The 23927-nt window shown below is 43.5% G+C and overlaps 2 protein-coding genes across 5 annotated transcripts in view; one reads left to right on the top strand and one right to left on the bottom strand.

Annotated features, from left to right (window-relative positions):
• Positions 1-23927, top strand: part of LOC143839468 (uncharacterized) — a 197554-nt gene that overhangs the window by 20981 nt on the left and 152646 nt on the right. The window lies entirely within an intron of this gene.
• Positions 191-23311, bottom strand: CFAP300 (cilia and flagella associated protein 300). Of its 2 annotated transcripts, none has more exons than XM_077341516.1 (7): positions 22983-23311; positions 20478-20559; positions 19801-19873; positions 14125-14291; positions 10821-10993; positions 9198-9264; positions 191-732 (listed from the first exon to the last, which is right to left on the bottom strand). In XM_077341516.1, exons 1-7 carry the CDS (start codon positions 23219-23221, stop codon positions 607-609), a joined length of 927 nt encoding a protein of 308 aa, XP_077197631.1. In that variant the 5' UTR covers positions 23222-23311; the 3' UTR covers positions 191-606. The 2 variants fall into 2 exon arrangements, with proteins under 2 accessions (XP_077197631.1, XP_077197633.1); XM_077341518.1 differs by having other exon boundaries at positions 23070-23303.

Here is a 23927-nt window from a genome sequence, read left to right as displayed (position 1 = left end):
TAATGCTTTCATGCTTTCACTCCTGAGAGCTGCAGAGAATCTCTCTCTCTCTCTCTCCCTCTCTCTCTCTCTCTCTCTCTGAGATTTCCAAAAGGAAATGCGGAGGGGAGCAAGAATGAAGTTGCAGCTCTCCCCCACAGGAATACGAAGAAACGGTAAACAGGCTCAGGGCTGCTGTGGAAACCCCAGACTGACCAGTTGTCTACATTTTATTTACTTATTATTTTATAAGTGGATTTATATATACACGGCCTGCCCTTGTGGCTCCGGGAAGCAATTGCTGTTAGTGAAAAGGACTTCTCACAATTGTGCTTTGAACAGGTTTCGGAAAGGTTACATTAAAAAAAATGATCTAAAAGGTATCTAAAATATGTGAATTAAGGAAAAAGACGATGACGAAGAAGATGCGTTAGTCAATCCAGTAGCAGCACAGCTTTTCCCCAATTGCTGGTGGGAATACATGTATTAAAACACGAATGCAAATCAATAAAAACGGTAAGTGTATGAAATCGACAGTCTCGTGGATTGCTAAGACATGAGATCCTAACAAAGGCATGTTTTTTAAAAGTCCATCTGCTAATTCAGCACTTCTTAAATCGGTCAATTTCAGAAGACAGTGGTCCCAAATGAGTGATACAAGACGTAGACGTGTCTCTTTAAAGGGTTGATGATCAAGTAGGCAAAAGTTTGCTCGTGCCTGCTGGATGAGGGATAGCAAAGGCCGTGAACATCCTAGGAAGAAAAGCATTGAGACTTATTAAAACACATTTCTTCATCTCCTTCACCTGTCTGATATAGGTTGGCTTATAAACAATCTCTACTGCCTCTGCGTGGGATGGCGGCCAAATGCATTTTGCTCATTACAAATGGAACTGATGAAAGGCAAAGAAGGGAAATGTCACTGAGGTCTATAAAAAAACTTACAAACTAGAAAGGTGCGTAATAAAATGTTACGCCACCATGCTGCAGTACTTATACGCCCATGAGTAGAGTGATGCAAACTGGGGACACCTGCTTGGTACACAGAAGGTCTCCGGTTCAATCTCCGACATCTCCAGTTTAAATGACCAGGGAGTCGGTGATGTGAAAGATCCTAGAGACAATTCTGAGCTCTGTAGTCTGTAGATTCGGTCATAATGCAGCCTGCTGTGTTAGCATGAGTTCATGGAATAACCCCAGTGGGGTCTTGTTAGTATCCAAAAACCATAACGGAAGAAAGACCCTAACCTAGGCTTTAATTAACACTTAAACAATTTGACAATAAATAGAAATGTCTTATCTCTTCTTTTAATCGTCATAGAACAACCAAAACGGCCTCCAGATTTAAACCGTTTTCAAAGTGGCATTTTCATCAGTGGCTGTTTTTCCAACTTGGTATTTGTTGATGATCTAGTCCTTTGCTATGATCTATTCTTCTTCAAAGAATTTAAACAATATATATTGGCTCAAAGTTATGGGGAAGCTTAGTCAAAAGACTGTTCCAGCCAAGACCACCTTTATGTCTTTGCCAGTTTCCTCGTTAACCGGTTTGCTGTGTTCTTGCTGACGGGCTAGTCTGATGCTGTTGGTTGCTTGGTTCCATTTCAATGGTATTAACAATGAGTTTAATGTATGGCGTAGGTTGTATATGGTGCTGTGGAGTGCAATTCCTTTAGCGTAAACTACTCTGGCCAGGGTTATTTCTTTAAGGGGCATAAAAGAACACCCCATAAGAACTAGGACTGAATGATGGGAAACTGATGTCCCTCCGCATGAGCAGGAGGTCACTCTGCTATCTGGGACTGCTCTTGAACATGTAGTGCCCACTACCACAATGCTGTGATAGACGAGGCAGCCCTGCTTACACTCATCTTCAGCCTACAAGCATCACACCATCACAATCAGCCATTCGGAACTGCTGTGGTATCCATGCTCTAAGGCAGGGGTAGTCAACCTGTGGTCCTCCAGATGTGCGTGGACTACAATTCCCATGAGCCCCTGCCAGCGGTTTCTGGCAGGGGCTCATGGGAATTGTGGTCCATGAACATCTGGAGGACCACAGGTTGACTACCTCTGCTCTAACGCACCTTCCAATGGTATGGTTTTATGCTGCAGACTAGGGTTGCTAGGTCCCTCCTGGGAGGGGGGTGGTGGAGGGTCTTACGAAGTGTGAGAGGGAAGCCCAGCCAACAATATAGCAAGGTGTGTATTTCATTTCCAATGTGACCCATAAGGGATGTCATCACACTGCGCTGGCCAGGTGACACTCTGGTATCTGGGCTCCTATCATAAGAATTTTTGTCCAAATGCCGGAGTGTAATCCCTGGAATTTCTTTTGAAATAATTTGATCTCATTGGTTCTGGTCTGTCCCTCTGGAGCAAGAGAGAACAACTCTGCTCCATCCTCTATATGGCACCCTTTTAAATACTTGAATATGGTTATCACATCCCCTCTCAGTCCTCTCCTCTCCAGGCTAAAAACATCAAGCTCCCCCAACCGTTCCCCATTTCTCAATTCTCTATAAAATATTGTTTTAGCTTTTTAGGGATTGGGAACTAGGGATGGTACAAATCAATCCATGAGCCAAAATTTGGCATGAACGTGGCTCTGTTTGGAGCCCCTTAAGGGCCTTAACCAATATCTGGGGAAGGTGCACTCCTGCCCCAGCCACTAAACCCTTTTGGCTTGTTTTCTCCTTCCCCCCTGCTTCAAAGTGGGAGCAAGTGAAACAGCCAGGTTAAATAGCTGCCAGCCATGTAACCCCCCCCCCCCCACCACCACCACCACCTTCTCCTGGTTGTGGCTTGCTGTGTTTGCGAGAATGGGGGATACCAACTGGCCAGTTCAGGGCATTTTGGACTTAATTGCCCCAAACACCAAACTGGAATTTTTAGGTTCATGCCCATTCCTATTAGGAACCTCATCTCTCTTCACTTTTACAAATTACTTTCTTTGCATTGCTCTATTATTGTGCATTGCTTCAATCCCCGTTGAAAAGTTCTGGCCCTGTTGTTTACAAAAGCTTTAATTTAATTAAAACTTGGAGAGCATATCGTATCCTTTATACTCGGATAACGATTTGCATGGCAAAAGGCTACCCCAAATTAAACTGATGCACTGGCTCTTAACCTGGTTTACCGGCGGGTGAATATTTAAAACGTTCACGCAAACCATTGCTGCCATCACAACTTTGCCCTATGAAAGAATGCATACATTGCATTAACATATTTTTGTTGGTCCAGTCTGTGGATCGTACAGTGATCAACATGGCGTAGATCATTAAGTACCTTAAGCAACACCTCCTCCTATACAAACCTACCTGTCGTCTTCAGAAGACCTGCTGTGGGTACCCTGGCTATCTGAAGCTAGATGGACAGTAACCTGAGAAAAGGCCTTTTTCACAGAGCCAAAAATTTGTAACACCTCCCTCCCCCAAGGCCTTCCATTAGCAGGTGACCACTGAGACCTCTGGGTCTCAGTAAGAGTTGAGCTGAGGCTGTTTTGCAGTTCCATCATTCTCTAATGTTATGGTTGTTATCGTGTTAATGTTATTGTTATAATGTTATTGTTGTTATCACCTGTTGTTACCATCTATGATGTTACCTGTATCTTTTTCCTGTTTCCTGTAAACCGCCCTGAGCCTTCGGGGAGGGCAGTATATAAATGTAATAAATAATATAAAATAAACTAAAGATTCCATAACATTATACTTCATGGAAGTCCTTTCCCACCCCAAAGTCCACCCGCCCCAGCTCCACCCTCAATGTCTCCAGGTGCTTCCCAACCCAAAATTGGAAAATTTTATTCGGCAGGAGTAGAGTTGCCAGTCTGATTTTCCATCACAGATCTAGCTGAAGAAGTGAGCTGTGGGCCCACGAGATCTTTGTATTGTGTAGGCCAGCCCTGAATTGCTAGCCAGCCTTCTATTCCTCCAATCAGTTGAATCTATCTTCTCTCTCTCTTTTTTTCTGATGGCAGTCAGCCTCCCCAGCCTACAATCTCACTCTCTGCCCCACTTTTTCTCATGAACGACATACCATTATTTTATGAATTCTGCAAATTACAAACAGGTCGGTGTTATTCCTCCTTTCTCAGGTGAATTCGGGGCATTTTTTTTTCCTGTGTGGCCCTGGTTGCTAAATCAGACTAAATGGAGAGTCACAGAGAAAGGCTCCTTAGGCTGGGGTGGCTTCAGATGTTGCTGACCAGAGCGGTCAGACCTGTTTGGTCTGATTTGCTACATTCAAATGCAGCTGCAAACTAGGTCCGTGTTTTGTTTGAAACTACGGGTGCCGAAATGCAGCTTGCCTTAGCCGCGATGAGGACATCTCAGTGGCCCCCATGGCCGTAACATTTCAAAACCGCACATGTTAAAGGGCAATCATTTGTCTGCTTAGTCACAGCTATTCTTGAGAAAGGCATTTGCCTCTTTGAGGTTTCCAGCTGAAGATAAAAGGCCCAGAGGACTTTGGGCACATTTGAGTCCAAAAAAGATGCATTTTCAACAGATGTGAAACAGCAGACCTTCATCATGCTCCATGGTCCATTATACAAGGAAGTTAAAAAGTCAGGAACGTAGCCATTGTTGACTTAGTGAGAAACTTGTAGCGACCCAGGAAATTAGATTCTCACTAGAAATGAGAGTGGCTAAAATGACAACAGTACGTTGTATCGAAAGAGCTTCTTGTGGCGCAGAGTGGTAAGGCAGCAGACATGCAGTCTGAAGCTCTGCCCATGAGGCTGGGAGTTCGATCCCAGCAGCCGGCTCAAGGTTGACTCAGCCTTCCATCCTTCCAAGGTCGGTAAAATGAGTACCCAGCTTGCTGGGGGGGGGGGGGGTAAATGGTAATGACTGGGGAAGGCACTGGCAAACCACCCCGTATTGAGTCTGCCATGAAAACGCTAGAGGGCGTCACCCCAAGGGTCAGACATGACCCGGTGTTTGCACAGGATAAGTTGTATCACGTTAATTTACTCGAATCCGTGAATTCTATCTTGGTTTTTAAAAAGCTGCCGAGGAGAGGCAGGGGACAGACTGTGTGTGTGTATGTTTAAAAGAAACCTAATGGCCAAATGCTGGGGGGGGGGGGGCAAAAAAACTAGCCAGCAAATCAGAAGAGGAATTCAAGCTAATCTTTTCAAAAGGTTTAGACAGAGCAGACAAATAGGAAATCTCTATAATTTTTAGCTAAACGCAGTGTCATATCTGATGTGAAGGTTGGAGAGTTATGACTCTTAATCAAATTTATATCCCGATCCTTGTCCCCTAAACAGGTGTAATTCTACTTAGGATGGCACCATAAGGTTGTTTCAAGGGTGGCAGAATGATCGTAAAGCACTCTGTAGGTGTTTCAGAGGTGACTGCTTTCAGGATAATGATTAATAAATAATAATAAAGTGTCCACATTCAGTGGTATATCCAGCAGGTGGCTTCCAACTATTTGTTTTGGGAAAGCACTGTATGAAATTTAAAATGTCTTACTTCCACAATGCAGCTGATCCAAGACATGCACCATCTTAACCTCCAGAAAAGCCAGTTGGGTAATGTGATTTATTTTAGCTGTCTCAGAGGCAGTTCTCATTGGAGCGATTGAAAGATAATGGCTAAGTCCATTTGCGTCCCCTTCGCAGTATTTAGACTCCGTATACTCTAGTTAAGAATAGAATCTGTTCCACTATCTGTCCCTTTTAACAGGTGTTAAGTGTTTGACACTCGGTTGATTTAATGACGCCAATGCCAGATCATTTTAGCTCTGGACTTTGTAGAAATGTCATTTAATCCGGTGATGATTGTAGAAGATGTGAGTTGCCTACTAGGCAGGGTTTAGTTCTGGTATAATTATACCAGCTTGCCTTACATAGCTTATAGCCTGATCCTAAGCAGGTTCACTCTGAAGAACATTTTACTAAAATACAACTTACTCCAGAATGATTGTGCCTAGTTTTCTGCCTTGGTGAAACTGCCTTTGTTTACCTCAGAGCTGCCAAAAGCAGTTCTACAGATATAGTCCAAAAAGAGCCTTGCAGACAAGTCTTTGATGGCATTTGATAGCACTTTTGGTTCCTTTCTTTATTTTGAAATCTCCCATCAGCAAAATCTTTTGAGCCTCAAGTTATTATGACTACTGTTCTGAACCACACCTATCACTGATTAAGTTACATTCCAACTGATTTACCACTGGGTGAAATCCAGGAACTTCAGTTATTCGTGGGCTGGGGCTGCCTGGTAGCAATTCCTTGGCCTTCTTAAAGCAGGGGAAATATTGCCATTAGTTATAATGAATTGGACTGTCAATCTGAAAGCCAATGAGATTTCACAGTCTACTAATGAAGGCCAATTTACAAAGCCTTAGAAACGAGCTGTAAAGCAGGTTTTTTGCAAATGCAGACTCCAGTATTCCTGCATGGGGAAGCAGTAATCTGACATGTGACCTGAGCTGAACTATGGGGAACACGGTTTACGTCCAGAAGGCCACAGGTGCACTCTGTGGCAGCTCAGCTTATTTTAAAAAGCAGGTAGGATGAGCAGGTAAGTGGTCAGACTTGGTATTTGGGTTCCCATTTGCCCACTTACGGTGGGAGACCTCCACCCCTTGCCAGCTCAGCTGATCAGTGGGCAGAACCTGGGATCAAGGAGGTGGGGGCACGATCATCCGGGGGAACAAAATTTAAAAGAAAAATAAGGTCTCATCAGGAACTCTAGGGTATCAGTTTCCAGGAAGTAGCCAAGGCCGTATTTTTCTTCTTAAATTTTCCTCCTAAGACACTGGCCCCCAAACCACTATCCATCCATGGTATGATTAATAGGGAATGTTTGGGGGCCAGTGTCTTAGGAAGAAAACATATAAGATTATTCAGAGTGGAGATCCCATAGTTCACAAGGGCATCAGAAGATCAGAGATTCAATCACAGTAAGGATCACAAAGCAGGTAGACAGACCTCTCAGAGATCTTGGAGAGGGGCTCTTAGTCAGTGTACTGTACTGAAAGGTAGGCCCTAGGTAGACTGATGCCCTTCTAAGATCATTGGCTTCAATGGATTGGGAAGAGCCAAGGGCCCTGCCAGAGTTATCAGCTTTCTACAGGGCCTCTAAGACGGAGCTCTTCCACCAGGTGTAGGTTGAGGTCCTGGAATTACCATCAGGGGATCCCCTAGGGCTGGTGAGATCAGGTCCCCCGCTCTTAAGGAAAAAGCTCCGGACTGCTAGCTGCACTGGTGGGGGAGGAGATGGCTATCCAACCCATAGCCATCTTTAATGTGTCTTAATGTGCTGGGGATTTTAAGGGTTCCGTGTTTTTATCATTTTATTGTACACCGCCGTAAGTCTTTGAGAGCGGCGATATATGGATGGATGGATGGATGGATGGATGGATGGATGGATGGATGGATGGATGGATGGATGGATGGATGGATGGATGGATGGATGGATGGATGGATGGATGAGGCTGCTCAGGATTGCATTGTGAGCAACGGCTTAGGTCCTTAGGTCAGGGGTAGTCAATTTGTGGTCCTCCAGATGTCCATGGACTACAATTCCCATGAGCCCCTGCCAGCAAATGGACATCTGGAGGACCACAGGTTGACTACCCCTGCCTTAGGTCATCCACAGCAAAAATCTGTGAGAGTTTTGTTATCTGTCAACATGGTGAATCATCAAGTTAGTAGACCAATTACGCTGCCACCTGTTAAACTGGTTCGCAGTGGAACTCGGGTTCTCAACTACTAGAATGACCATGACAGCTTTTCTTTCACTTGTATGTCTGACTAATCCTATTGAGCCTGGAGCTTCTGGGTTACCCGGTTTGAGGGTTGCCGAAAAAGCAAATCGGTAAAAACAAAACACTGCAGAAAATAAAACTGTGTAGAAATGTGATTGCTTCATTTAATGGATTTTCGGATCTGTTGAAAGACTACCTGATTAAATCCATGTAAGAAATTTGGAAGGTGCTTGTGTCAGTGGATTATAATAAAATCAGAGTCCAGTAGCACCTTTAAGACCAACAAGGATTTATTTAGGGCGTGAATAAATCATAGAATCATAGAATCATAGAGTTGGAAGGGACCACACAGGCCATCTAGTCCAACCCCCTGCTCAACGCAGGATCAGCCCTAAGCATCCTAAAGCATCCAAGAAAAGTATGTATCCAACCTATGACTGCCACCAAATCCTTGTTGGTCTTAAAGGTGCTACTGGACTCTGATTTTATTGCGCTACTTCAGACCAACACGGCTACCCACTTGAAGGGAACATATTATGTTATGCACATTATACAGCACAGGGTGCAGTCCTATACCTGGAACGAAATCCCATGGAACTCAGACTCACATCCAAGTAAAACAGTATGGAATCCACCTTACTGTCAAGTAAAAATGGCGGTCAAATTCACTACGCTATTAGCACAATAAAACCAGAGTCCAGTAGCACCTTTAAGACCAACAAAGATTTATTCAAAGTGTGAGCTTTCGAGTGCAAGCGCTCTTCGTCAGACTATCTGCTTGCACTCGAAAGCTCACGCCTTGAATAAATCTTTGTTGGTCTTAAAGGAGCTACTGGACTCTGGTTTTATTGTGCTACTTCAGACCAACCCGGCTACTCATTTGAAGCTACGCTATTAGGTCAAAGTGCCTTGCATGCACTCCTATGGAGAGTTATTTGCCTAGGCCCACTGAAATCAGAAGAGTCCAGCAGCACCTTAAAGACTAACAAAATCTGTGGCGGCATCCATCGCCACCTTCTTATTGCATGTGAGAAGGAGAAGGAGGAGGAGGAGGGAGTGGTGAGTACAGTAATAAGCCAGCTTTGTTTCTGAGGAGAAGAGCTGTTTTGTTTTTAACACCCTGCTTTTCACTATCCAAAGGAGTCCCAAACACCTTTCCCCACAATAGGCACCCTGTGAGGTAGGTGGGGCTGTGCGAGCTCTCACAGAACTATGCCTTCAAGCACAGAAATCCTCATAGCATTCTCAATGTTGAAATGTCATTTTAAAACGCAAAGGTGGTCATGAGAGGGGGAAAAAATAACTATCTGCCAAAAAAACTAGGACGCAACGCCACAGAAAATTTAAAAAGATCCAGCCAAAGTTAAGGATGTGAGATTTTAAAGTGCTTAGCCTTAAAATATATTTGCTTACTGAAATGAGTCTCTATGAATATTCTTTCACTTTAAAATACCTGACAATACTTTAAAGTAATTCTTTTGCTTCAGTGAGATACTTACATAGGCAGAGACTTTAAAAACAGTAGATACTATATTAATTTCTTTCGTTTCAGGATCCTTTTGAACACTGAAAGACAGAAAACATAAAGCAGTGTTTAATGCAGACACTTAAATTTATTTATTTATTTAGATTTTTCTATCGCCCTTCCCTACAGCTCTAGGCGGTTTACATAAAACATATAGAACATTTACATAGAACAATATCAATATAACAATAACAATTTAACAGATATCAATATAACAAATAACAATAACATATCAGCTAGAGCAGCATTTTAACAAACAGTGACAAACCCTTGGTAGGTTTGACCTCTCAGCCTGAGGTCATTTTAAATGAGTTTAAACTCATTTTCAATTAGTTTAAAATTTACATTATATAGTTTGAGATAGGTACATCGGATGAAAAAAGAATCTCTGAGTAGACTGACAGCTTCAGAGATGACAGAATGCAAAATCAAACTCGATCTTAAAGGAAAATAAGAGTAGCTAATAGGAATACAGAGTTCTACATCAGGAAATGGGGAAGAAAAGGATCTCAAAGATGGGAGACCACTTTAAAAAATGGACAAGAGACCACTTTAAAAATCTAGGGTGATAAGCAGAAGCAGAAGCAAGCAATGGCAAACCACCTCTGTTAGTTCTCTTGCCTTGAAAACCTTATAGCGGTGTTCCCCAACCCCTGGGCCACGACTGGTACCGGCCGTGGAGCCCTTGGTACTAGGCTGCAGTGGGGGGGGGAGGCGCCAGTGGGCATGCCTCCCTCCCCCCCACAGCATGGCGCTTGCTGCACCGGGAGTGAGCGCCGCGCTGCGGGCGGGGGAGATGTGACTGGCGTGCTGGCGGGCACACTTCCCTCTCCCCCCCCCTCCCCGGTCCATGGCCTGAAAAAAGGTTGGGGACCACTGCCTTATAGAGTTAGGCATAAGTCAGTTGTGACTTGACATCACCTTACACTGACCATACAATGTTTTTTTCAGTCTAATTCCGTTTATTTCTGGTCAGATCTAAGATTTCATAATGGCGTTCAAAGCTCCCAGGTCATGACACTAAAAAAGAAGCCACTAATTATTTCATGATTACTTGAAAACTGGATTGCCAGCTGAATAGAGAGTAGTGAAATAAAATTTTTAATTGCTGACAAAGTGTAGCATTGAGGTTCCAATTCAAATACCTTAAAAACTGAGCTAAACCAAGCAATCTTTAACCTACTTAAATGAAGCTTTGCTAATAGTTGCATGCACATTCAATTCTAGAAAATCAGAATTAAAAAAAAATATGATTATTGCCTATATTTATTTGTTTGTTTGTTTATTTCACATTTATATACCGCCCTCCCCCTTGTATGCTGCTCTTCCCCAAGGGCTCAGGGCAGCTAACAACAATCAATGCAAACACAATAAAACAATAAAATTGACATCTAAGATCCTAAAATCCAAACAATAAAGGTTAAAAAATTCAAGAAGGGCCGCTGCCTCCTCTCTAGTGAAAGAGGGGCGGCATAAAATGGACTCCTGGTAGTCAGCAGGTCAGCAGATAGGGAGACCAGAAATTTTGATGGCATTTTATTACTGCTTCACATTGCATGCATGTCCAAAATTCAGATTCGTTGCAGGACAGGTTTACCTCACTAGATCTTTATATAGAGCCTTTGTTGTTTCTAAGTATGGACCAAGATCCTCTTCATATTGACAAAGAGTTCCTCCAAGGCAAAGGTGCTTAAAAAGACAGAAGAGAAACTCCTCACGATCCAAATAGCTGAATAGATCATAGTGATCTGTATCTTCCAAAAGAAGTACCTATTGTGAGACAGGGAAGGATATAAAATGGAAAATGTGTAAAATAGTTCAAAACTTACATTGAATAGAAACAGTGATTTGTTTATTTATTTATTTATTTATTATTGTATTTATATACCACCCTCCCCAAAGGCTCAGGGCGGTTTACATAAAACAGGAAGCAGACCGATAACTCAATTTATTATAATAATACAGTGATAACAATAAACAACATTATAGAATAGAACATTAAATCAATGCGTACTGATGGCCCAGTGGGTTGGGCGGGTCTGCAATGATTGCTGTAAGAGGGAGGTCGGGGGGGGGGGAGATGGGAGGTGGTGGTTCGGGTTGACCTCAACCAAGCTGCTAATGCTGCTCTTCTGTTTTTTTTTAACAGCATTGCCAGATACAATGCATCTGATAATCAATTTGTATGTAGTTATCTTTTCATCAAAAAAAGATCTTTAACGGAGCCACTTGATTCTAATAGATATGAGCCACCAGGCAGGTGTGAAGGCACAGTACCTGGAATCTTTGAGTGAATTAAGGTGTTTAATTTGGCAAGATTTGGCAATCTCGTGAGCTGATTAGACTTGCAGGTTACAACCTCAAAGGTGAGGGCGCATGGCCAGCGAGAGAGCTCCTCAGTTGCATTCCATTGATGGGGGAGTGTGCAACTGATGCAAGAAGAAGACTTCCAAGAGGGAAAAATCATTCTCCTCTACCTCCTACCTGGAAAGTAATTGAAACTGGGGAAGGGGTATTGAAATATATGCAGTATAATCGAGGGCCCATTTTTGCTGTGAGAGGCTCATGCTACTTTATGAATGTCATTCATACAGCTGCCCTTTTAAAACGGTCTCCTGGCTTATAACTGATCAGACTTCAGGGAGAAGCAACACTAGAGTAGGGGGGGGGGTTGTCATTCTCCCCTCACCCCAGCTCTCATCCTGCTTCTTCCCACAGTCTGACTGACTAGAAGCCGGGAGAAAGTTTTTAAAGGACAGCTCAGCCAGGTACAGAGACCGGAATGTGATGGAGACTCTTTGTACACTCACAGGCCTCTATAGTTGCTGACCCAGTTCTCCTTTTAAAATTCCACCCTCCTGGTTTCTAATCAGCCAGACTTCAACTACAGGGGAGGGATGGAGGGGAGGGGAGACAGAGAGATGAGGGGATATTAGAGAAGGGAGGGGAAGAGAATTGTCAAAGGAGGTGTGGGGAGAGAAGTATAGGGGGAGATTGATAGAAAAGGGGAGAGAAAGTGCTGTGGGTAAAATTGTCAGGGAAGGGGAGGGGGAGAAAGGGGCTGGAAAATTATTTGAGAAGTGATGAGAGGGAAGGGAACAAAGACAGAGGTGAACGGGATGCATCTTCCCTACAAGCTTCTTGCAAGTCTCCACTTGTAGGAGATTAATTGAGGACAAAATTAGTCACATTTTAACAATAAGTATATCCTTGAATGTGGGTTGTATATGTCGACAAGTATACACAGGAAGTACCACGACTCAAGGCCATACATAAAGATCTTCAGTCTACATATTTTTAATGTGTAAAACCTCATCTTTAAAAGCATTTCCTCCATTCCAAATTAGAAAATAATTCAAAGTTCTTTCAGTTCCTTCCAAAATTTCAAGTTTTTCTAATGGAACGTCATCAAGGGGGAAAAAATTAAATACTTTTTCTTCTCTCCTGATTTTTTTTTTTGGGGGGGTCACATTTCTAGAAATAGGCCTCTTCCACCAAACAAAGGCGCCTTGGTCCAGCAGAAAGCTCCTGGTGGTGAAGGCCAGCTCCATTGCTAACAGAGTAAAACCTTTGGATTCACCCTAAAGAAAATCCATAAATGTAGTCTTTCCAAAGGGAAACCCCAGTGTTACTGCTCTTTACACTGCTGGGGGAGGGGAAGGAAGGTTCCCTTTTGACCATCCCAAAAGGCTTAGGCTGGTGATCATAGAACTTGTGTGGACAAAAGTCATATTGGACAAGGTCTGTAGAAACAAAGGAGAATTGAGCGAGTGAGCAAGCCACACTTTGTTTGTGGAAAGAAGATACATACATAACCTGATTAAAGAAACCCTGATGTTGGGTACAAAGCAACTTCTTCCTGGTAAGCTAAAATATATCTGTGTTTTGAATGACGTCCCTCTTTTTCAAAGGTGGAATTTCCTTCTTCTCTTTTAAGAGACACTGGTTGTATTCTTTCCCCCTTCCTGCTTAACTTGTATGCTGAGATCATCATGAGAGATATTAAGAATCAAACACTGGAATTAAGATTGGAGGAATAATATTTGGTACGTTGATGACACTACCCTTCTGTCAGAAACTAAGGAAGGCCTAGAACAGCTGGTTACAAAGGTCAATGAAGTATGAAAGGAATTTGGACTTTTCTTAAACTCTGAAAAGACAAAAATAATGACCACTGCAAAAACAGACATGTCACTATAACAATTTATGGTGAAGAGATAGAATGTGGATCACAAATTGTTGTGAGTGGCGATTGCAGTATGGAAATAAAACGTTGAATTGCTCTGGGTCACTCAGCAATTACAAGCTTCAACCAAACTTGGAAAAGCAAGGACAGAAGCCTGACTCCCAAATGTAGATTAGTACGATCTATCATATTTCCATTAGCCATTTATGGTTGTGAAAGTTGGCCGATGAAAAAAAAATCAAACTACAGAAGAATCAGTTCATTTGAACTCTGTGTTGGAGAAGGTTTCTGCGGGTTCCGTGGACAGCAAAAGTCACAAACAAGGAAATACTACAGTGCAGAAATTCTGGTATATCACCGGTAGGCAAAATCATGAAACTCCAGTTCACTTAGTTTGGCTATATCCTGCAATCCAACTCAATGGAGAAAGCAATTATGCTAGAATTGGTCAGTGGAAAAAAAAACAAAGGGCGCAGCGGTTGGATGTGATCAGGATGGACACTGGACAGAACGTTGCATGGCTGAGGGGGGCAGGGCAGGATCAGGGATCATGGAGACAGCTGTGCCATGGGATTGCCAGGAATCAGACACAACTGAATGGCTGACAACAGCAACAACAGTGGAAAATACGGACGGATAATGAAAACCACTGGGCAATGCTAAACAAGGTGCGGATACTGGCTGGAAATTAAACTATGTTTCAGCCTGTACTGACCTTTCTTAGCTCATCAGCAATTAGAATCTCATCACGGTATTCATCAAAACACTTGACAATATACCCATTTTCTCGAACAACCCCTTCACAGTATAGTCGGTCAAAAAACGACATGGAGACTTTGGTACACAGAATATTCTTCGCTTCAACTTTCTTCACACTGGTATCTGAAAGATAAGGCAGAAAGGCAGACAAGGCAGACGGAATAAGAGGAGCCATTTTGACATGAGGTCAGAAGGTTATATTTTCAGAGATCTAAGCGTGGGCTAATACAGAAGCACATTTTAAACAATTTTGGGAAGTCTTCATAGATTGGAACACTTCTGTTGAAAACCCAGGTTCAACTTCCAGCTGAATCACAAGGAAGAATTAGACATTGTGGAGAAGGCAGGGGCTAGCCCAAAGGCAAGTTTCTCCTACCTCCAAGGAAACTGGACATTACAAGAAATGCCTGTTTCAACAGCCTTAGACCTCTAAATCCCTAGATGATCCCAGAGATCAGGCTTTCATGAAACTCTGGGGTTTCTTGAGGACCCTGAAAGGGTTTCCTGAGTTTCTGGAAGTTAATATTCATTCATTCATTCATTCATTCATTCATCCATCCATCCATCCATCCATCCATCCATCCATCCATCCATCCATCCATCCATCCATCCATCCATCCATCCATTTATTGGGTTTATATGCTGATATGAAAATGATAAAAATCACAATAAAAACCCCATACCCATTATTACAATAAGAAAGATGGCGTTCTGTCCTATAGCTTCTCCCGCTTGTTCAAAGAGAGGTCGAACATTAGTTCCATAAGAGAGAGGAGAAAAAGGAGGGGGGGGGGAAAGCTGGCCAATGGATTAGGGATCTAAGATGGAACCCGGGCTCTGCCCTGGCCTCAACTGTACGCCTGGCAGAAGAGCTCCGTCTGTCAGGCCCTGTGGAAAACTGGTATTAAACATTTATTGGGTGATATAACCACATATGGTCATGTCAACTACCCCTCTCCTCCCAAAATTGCCAATGATGGGCCAAGATGGGGTGGGAAGGAGCAAGGCCCCAGCTGGGCTTGTACACAGCTATGTTTCCCAACCAGAAACGGCACAATCGTGCCACTCCCGGGGTTTCTCAAAGCCTGAAGAATGTTTCAGGGGGTTCTCAATGGTAAAAAAAAAAAAAAAGTTGAGAAAGGCCACCCTAGATGATTTCAGACCAGGGCATCTTAGAATCATAGAATCATAGAATTATAGAGTTGGAAGGGGCCATACAGGCCATCTAGTCCAACCCCCTGCTCTACGCAGGATCAGCCCAAAGCATCCTAAAGCAAAGGACTGCAGATCCTTTTATGATTATGAAGGCTGTATCAGAGGCTTTTATAGACACCTCTCTGCATTCAAATGGAGCAAGGACCTTTTCTGGGGTGACGAATTTATGGAATCACCTCCCTAGTCCAATCTGCCTAGCAACTTGCCTGGCATCTGCCTTATCATCTTTTAGTTAACAGGTAAAGCCTGTCCGGTTGATCTATGCTTTGAAGGACAACATGCTATAAATCTAATATATTGCTTTAATTCACTTATGCATTTATGCAACTTTTGCCTGTTCTCTCCTTCCACTGCTGACTAGGGGGGGGAGCACTCAGCAGGGAGGCAGCAGGAGGGAAGAGACAGGCAAGTCTGGCTTTGCAAATTTCAACATTGCTCATGGTCATTTGAACATAACCCAGTTTGCATTTCCCTGCCTCTAGCAGTGGCAGTCAATGACACAACATTTATTTATCTATTTACATTATTTATACTCCACCTTTTCTCACTGGGATTTAAGAATGTGTGGTGTGAAGACACAGGGAATTGCAACTAGAAATTACTGAGGAAGAAGCAAGACATAATATGAGGCTACCATTTTCAGGGGCAACTCTGTGCTCTCCATTGTGTGTAGTTCCACTCCCTGGATAACCTTGGATAAGTCAGTACCAATCAGCCTTATCGAAGGCGGCCCCAACCTGGTGCAAGGAGTTCCCCAACAAGATCAGGGCCCTATCAGAACTCAAGCAGTTCTGTAGGGCCTGCAAAATGGAGCTCTTCTGCCAGGCTTTTGGATAAGATCAGCACCAAGGACCCAACTCCAATCCAGCTACCAGGAAACTGCAATACTGATGACCACGTATCCCCTCATCTCTTAGGCTGTTCTTTGTGATCTGTTATACGTCATTTACTACTTATCTCAAATGGTTACAAATGTTAAAATGTATTTTCTAGTTTCTGTGTTCCATGTATACCGCCCCTAGTTATCAAGTGGGGGGGGGATATAGAAGCCAAACCAATAAATAAATAAAAATAAATAGGTTAAACACCGCTCTGAGCTCCTTCAAGAAGAGTAATGGGAAACAGATGAGAGGAAGAAAATGGTGGCCTTCCCAAAATTTCCACAGCTTGGGGGAGGGGACACATTTTTTGCCAGAACTTTTTCCCCTGGGTGTCAGTGCACCATCCAGAAAAGAAGGGGGGCATAGTTCAATTCCACAATATAATAGGGAATTCAGTAGAAATCAATGCCCCTTCTTTCACAAACAAAAACACTGTGCCATTGGGGAGAAATGCATGTCAGAATACATACCACTGCTTTTTTTTTTAATATTCTAAACTATTTGGAGGACCTTATGGTCATGCAGTAAATAAATAACTTGTAAGAAACAAATGAAGAAAGAGTGGACACATTCTTTTGTTCTCATTCCCATTATAAATGGGTATTTGATAAATGGCCAGAACAGAATACTTTTTCAGTAGTACCTAGCTAGGAATCACTGATTCAAAGAAAACAATATAAAAGACTCTATCCATCTTCATATGGAGCCAACCCCACAGCAAAAGACTACATTTAAACATTTACAAACACCTCTGAAGCCAAAATGTGGGTATGCTTGAGCACGTACAAGAGTGCAAAGCTGATTGTAGATGCAGTGGATAAAGATGACTTTCTTTTTTCTTTCCCTTTTTTTTACCGGCTTGTCTTCCTGGGCCTGTAGGATCTCTTGCCCTGCATACACATGCCCATTACAGTCCTTATTGCCAGACTGTGAAATGCTTCACCGACTGATGTCTGCTGATCATGCTGCTGCTAAAGTCACAAGTGACACTTGTCAAGCCCAGGCCAGGCTCTTCATTTTATCTAATCAGCAGCCCTGGCGATGGGGTGAAGACTCTGCTGGAGAGCAGCTCCAGAGGCCCTTCAAACCAGCTTTCTAGAGACTGAAAAGATAAGAAGAGCCCTGCCGGATCACAGGGAGATCACATCTGTTCCTGTTTCTCAGAGCGATCAACCAGATGCCTCTGGAAAGCCCACCAGTGGGACATGAATGCAGTGTAGTTATAGATCTATGGTGAGGCCTTATTGAGAATACCGTGTCCAGTTCTAGAATCTCTAAACGGACATTGTAGAGCTGGGAAAAATACAGAAGAAGACAGCCAAGATGATCATGGGGCTGGAGCACTTCCTTGTGAGGAAAGGTTGTAGAGTCTGGGGCATTTCAGTTTAGAAAAGAGATGACTAAGGGGTCCATGATAAGAGGTTTATAAAATTATGAATGGGTGGAGAGAGTGGACAGAGAGACATTTTTCCTCCTCTCCCCAAATACCAGGGCATCCAATGAAGCTGGTGTGTAGTAGATGCAAGATGGACAAAAGGAAATACTTCTTTACATAGAGAGTGGTTAAACTGTGGGGTTTGCTGCCAGAGGCTGTAATTATGGTCACAGAATAAACAGCTTTAAGAGGGGAGGAGATAGATACCTGGAGGATCAGTCTATCTATGGCTACTTACCATGGTGACTGAGGAGAACTTCCACATTCAGGGACACTAAACCTCAGAATCCCAGAGCCAGATGGCAACATCAGGAGAAGACTTGGCCTCTATGCCCTGTTGTTGGCCATTCAGAGGAACAGGTTGGCTACTGTATGAGACAGGATGCTGGACTAGATGGACCATTGGACTGATCCAGCAGAGCTCTTCTTAGGTTCTTCTGTCATCCCCTCCACACACAAGAAAACAGCTCTTGAAACTGTATTGTTGTCGAGACGAACAATTGCTTCTTTGTATATCTGCAACGGCCTTTGGCTATACACGATAAATTTGACTGACAGACTGACACAAGAAAACAGGATTCAACATTTCCTCTGGGAAATTTATTTTAGCTAATACCTTTTGCTAGCCTATTCAACTGCAGTCCTTTTTTAAAGTAAGCAACCAACAGTGGCCTTCACTATATCCTTTCGCAGTGAACTCTGTACATTACTCACACCCTGTGTGAAAAAATTAGTGACAGCCCAACTCTCACAAGGTAAGTGGAACACATACCTTGGTCCCTCCCCCCTCTCTCACTCACACACAAACACTCTTTCTCCCTATTCCACCCACCTCTGACGTACTCCCTGGTCCCTCCCCCAGACACACACCCAGACTTTCCCCTCCCCCCTACTTAACTCTTGCAGGCCAGGCCTGCTACCACACCTCCCTGCTCACAGAGGCTTTGTGGCAGCCACCTTTTCCCATGGAGGCTGCATGGCCACTGCCTCCATCCATAGAGGCTTTGCGGCAGCCGCCACCTCCGCCCATGGAGGCTTTGAGGCTGCCACCTCCGCCCACGGAAGCTTCGCTGCCTCCTCACAGCCGCCGCCTCCACGCATGGAGGCTTTGCTGCTGCTGCTCACACAGGCTTCGTGGCCACCACATTGACCACAGCCTTGCTCTCGTCCGCCAGTCACCCCTGCCTCTTATAGCGCAATCCCTGGGGCGGGGCTACAGACATTTATTTATTTATTTATTTATTTATTTATTTATTTATTTATTTATTTATTTATTTATTTATTTATTTATTTATTTATTTATTTAGATTTATATACCGCCCTCCCCGAAGGCTCAGGAAACTGCCTCCCAAAGGAACCCAAAAGGATATATCTAAGAAACTCACAACAAACATAACCAATGGCTTACAGGTAAATGGCAGAAAGTCCATCACCGTTAGGAAGTGGGTGTTCCTAAGTGTATTATTGGGTTTAGATAATGCAGGAATCAAATTGCAGAGGATTTCATTACCAAGGGAAAAAAACATAGCATGAGAGAAAAAATCACCAGAACATTATTGAAATGCTATGTTAGCATCACAAGCATTTATTTATTTATTTATTTATTTGTTTATTTATTTATTTTCACATTTATATACCTCCCTCCTCGAAGGCTCAGGGCGGTTTATATGAAACTGAAGGAAACTATACAGAGATTACATATAACTAATTATAATAACAAGTAACTGGATAGCATTTAACAATAATAATAAAACAATAATACAACAGGTACAGGAGACTTGGTAGATTACTGTTGGGAGGGAGGAAGAGGGGGGGCAGAGGCATTCATACTACAGCTTTTTAGAAAACAACATAGATACTATTTTCTGACATAATACCAAAATCTGTAGCACAAATCGCTAAAATAAAACAGTCAAGCACAGATAAAGCATTCTGAACAACTGATAATCCAAACGTGTTAATACCTCTTACCAGCTGGTAAAAGTTAATGTTTTCTTTTTTGCAATTATTCAGAAGATATAAATATGGATCATACTGTAGAAGAGAAAAATGATCATCTCAAAAGGAAAAGAGAAACCTCTCCCAAATATACACTACTTACTTAATGTAGTCCATTCTCCCGAGGCTGAAAGCATTTTCAAATTGCTGTTAACATCTGGATAGTTAAAAAAGTCCTAGAAGTGCAAAGCAAACACGATTAATTGATTGAACAGATTGCTGCTGAATGAGGTTTTATAGATATGTCAGGAAGGTGACTCCAGCTCCTGAGCCTTTTCCCCTTGGAAAAGTCTGAAATCTAGAACTGCTTCCCATATTAAGGTTTTCAGTCATGAAGATACCCTTGCAAGGCATTCTAATAAAGGAGAGTGAAATGCAGAATGTATATCCATGCTTATTCATAATCAGAAAGTCCTGACAGCTGTTCCTCAGCAAACCAGTACAGTGGAATATAAATCTTCCCATGTTACAGTTTTCCACCATGGGAATGACTAGCAGAAGCACTCCTGTGAACGAAATATACAGAGTTGTCATGTGGCAGTGGAAAGTGCCATCAAGTTACAGCTGACACAGTGACCCTGTAGCATTTTCAAGGCTAGAGAGGCACGGAGGCCTCCCTCTGTTAAGCAACTCTGGACTTCCTTGTTAGTCTCCCATCCAAGAAGTAACTGGGGTTGGCCCTGCTTAGCTGAGATCAGATGGTTATCTGGCTTGCCTGGGCCATCCAGGTCAGGGTACACCATTGTCATACTAGAAATGACATAGTATTTGCGTAACTACCATAAAGAATTCCTCCTGTTGGTCGCTTTGGAAATTCTGATCAAAGCTGAAAGCCTGTGCTGTGATTCTGCCATCCATAGACCTGCAGAGAACAAAAAGAATGCAAAAATAATAAGTTTGGTCTATATATGCCACAGAATTACATGATGGAATCCACTGTATGGCTTTCTGAATACAGGTGGGGAAACCATACTTTTTCCAGGGCGTACATACAAAATAAAAACTAACACAGAAAACAGCATACCTGGGATAAAAATGTTTCTTGCAAGACCTAAGGCATATTATTCATTCTATTATTACAGACAATTAATCGAGCTCACCAAGACTACATGTCAAAAGCTGATAATACCAGGTGGTATTATTTACCTCCTTGCTTATTACTACACATTAACCCCCTATTCAAGAGGCAGGACATTTTTTTTCCTCCAGGTCATTTGGGAACCCTAATTTAAACAAGGGTTCTTTCCAGACGATATTTTGTGCTGCCTCTATTGTAGACCATAGGGGAAATTCCTAGAGCATTACTCTATGGCAGCGGTTCTCAATCTGGGGGTCACGACTCCTATGGGGGTCGATCAACCCTTTTCCCAGGGGTCACCAAGGCCACTGCCCACCACCACCCCAGCCACTGCTGCGGCCACCGTGCTGCCGCTGCTGGCTATGGCCTCGGAGACTCAAATAGGATCGTGACATTAGGAAGATTGAGAACCACTGCTCGATGGAATCCATTTTTCCCCACCTGCTTCTCAATTCTTCAGGAATGGGAAACTGGGGCTGGATAAATGGGAGGCGTAATTCAAACTCTGGGCCAAACAACAAACATAGTATTTCGGGGTTTGGCTCATGGCAATTTACTCACATATCTGTGCAGGCAAAAATATATGATGTGAATTAAGAATATACAAGTGTGCATGTATACAGTTCAAAAAGAAACAAAAAAAAGACAAAGATTTATGACCCCTGTTTTGTAGAACTGTATCCCAGGAAAGGCCCATCAAAGCCATAACCTGCAGGTTCTGAAAAAAACAGTACAAATGGTTCGTTTTATTTCAACAAACTTGGAGAGATCTGCTAAAACAGTTTGTTAACTGATTTTTGTTTTTTGCTGCAGACTTCTTTGATTAGTAGTTAAAAGTCTATTTTGATATCTTTTAATATTTTGAATTGTTAATCTGATTGTAAACTTAGAGCTCTTTGAGAAGTCAACAGAGAAATTCAATAGTGTCTCACATCTGACATTGTAACTTTTCTGAAGCCTGGGTAGGCAGAGAGTTGAACGGGAAAGGTTAAGAGGACTGAATTTAGAACACATCTCTACAAAGGCTTGGATCTCAACTAACAGGGTGTGCAATTCACACACTGACAACTCTTTAAGTTTCTCCAGTCCATCAGCAGATTCTTGAACCACCTAATCTCCTCCTAAGATCTAGAGGCCCTCTGGAGCGACATCTCATGAAGCACAAGGAGCTGCCAACGGAAAGAAATATCATTTTTCTTCTGTGACCACTTACTGTACTTACTGCAATCTTAAGGATGCTTACCTGTGAGTAAGCCCCATGGAATTCAGTGAGATTTACTTCTGAGTAAACAAGCACTCTAACACCAGTAAAGTGTTGGTACGAATTGATGTAATTGTAAGAATGTAAGTATAGCCTGCAGGATTAGCCCACTGGTTCATCTAGTTCAGCATACTTTTTCACACAGTGGACAGCCAGTTGCCCTGGAGGACTGATTGAACAGGGCAGAGAGGCCAAAGCCTTCCCTTGCTGCTGCCTCCCAGGACTGGTATGAGTTTGCTATAGAAGAAGAAGAAGAGTTGGTTCTTATATGCCACTGTTCTGTACCCGAAGGAGGCTCAAAGCGACTTACAGTCGCCTCCCCATTCCTCTCCCCACAACAGACACCCTGTGGGGTGGGTGAGGCTGAGAGCGTGCTGATATCACTGCTCGGTCAGAACAGTTTTATCAGTGCCGTGGTGAGCCCAAGGTCACCCAGCTGGCTGCATGTGGGGGAGTGCAGAATCGAACCTGGCACGCCAGATTAGAAGTCCACACTCCTAAACACTACACCAAACTGGCTCTCTATAGACAAGAGGTTTATGTCCCTTCCAATTCCCAAAGAGGGCATTTTTGTCAGTTTCTTTTAAAAAGATCCCAACAAAGGAGAGATACAAAATAAGAGGCCACGTCTTCTAGAAAGAGCACATCTGGTCGCCATTTCAAGACATAGTAAATGTGCAGCAGAGATGATCACAGAGGCATTTTAAATTTTTTACAAAAGTGCTTTTTAAAATATAAATTATGAATTAGCTGCTGGGTTTTTACAGGAAGGGAGGGGATGGCCAAACTAGCGCTCCAGATTTTCCTGGACTACAATACCCATGAGCCCCTGCCAGCATGCTCCTGGCAGGGGATCATGGGGATTGTAGTCCATGGACATCTGGAGAGCCACAGTTTGGCCACCCCTCCCAGCCATGCACCCGCTGCCTCCCTGCATTTGACAGACCTCCGGCTGCAGCTCTTCCCACCCCAGCCTCGCCGCCCTCCCGGAGGATCCTCCATTGCAGCCCCCATTTTCTCCTCCGCCGCGCACCACTTGAGCAGGAGGTCCCGAGTCTCCCGGCTTCCCAGCGATGGAAAGCTTTTCTGGGGGAGGTGGTGGAAGGTGTATCGCGGCCGAGACGCCTCGTCCCCGCAGGCAGACATCGTCGCTAATCGAAAGCAAGACGCTCCGCCGGTCACCATGGAAACGCGCTCGCCTCCAGCCAGGGCTGCGGGGTCCCCGCGTTTTCTGTCCCCCGGAGAACCCGGGCCAAGAGCGATGGTTCCGCGTCTTTTTTTACTCACGAAGAAGATTGAGGTCTCAGCCAACTGGCTTTAGAGCAGGGGTAGTCAAACTGCGGCCCTCCAGATGTCCATGGACTACAATTCCCAGGAGCCCCTGCCAGCGAATGCTGGCAGGGGCTTCTGGGAATTGTAGTCCATGGACATCTGGAGGGCCGCAGTTTGACTACCCCTGCTTTAGAGCATTTCCCATCAGATCTGAGCTGGCGATGGTTTAATCTGCTTTAATGTTCTTTGAATCTGTGTTTTTGTCAGATCTGTGGGTTCAGAGACCAGGACACTGTGCTCGCTTGGGAAGCGCTAAAATTAGAGACCAGGATGCTGGGAGATCATTTCAGTTCTTTATTGTGACCTCTGCACAAGGGTAAAAGAGGCAAAATGTGAACTGGAGAACCCCTTGTTAAATCAGTGGGTTCAGGGGTGGACACGGACATCGGTGGTGATTGGAGCTGTTTGTTAGGGCCCAATTGTGGTACAAGAAGGGCTGAATTGAACCAACAACCCCCTGAAAGCTCCCAACTTATCTACACAAGCAAACAAGGGATCTTCCTGCCAGTGCGTACTACTGGTCAGTTTTGATTTAATCTGGCAGACGGGGTTTAGCCGC

This window comes from Paroedura picta, chromosome 6 (assembly GCF_049243985.1).
Source record: "Paroedura picta isolate Pp20150507F chromosome 6, Ppicta_v3.0, whole genome shotgun sequence".
Classification (NCBI taxonomy): Eukaryota; Metazoa; Chordata; class Lepidosauria; order Squamata; family Gekkonidae; genus Paroedura; species Paroedura picta.
This window is presented reverse-complemented; position numbering and strand designations above follow the sequence as displayed.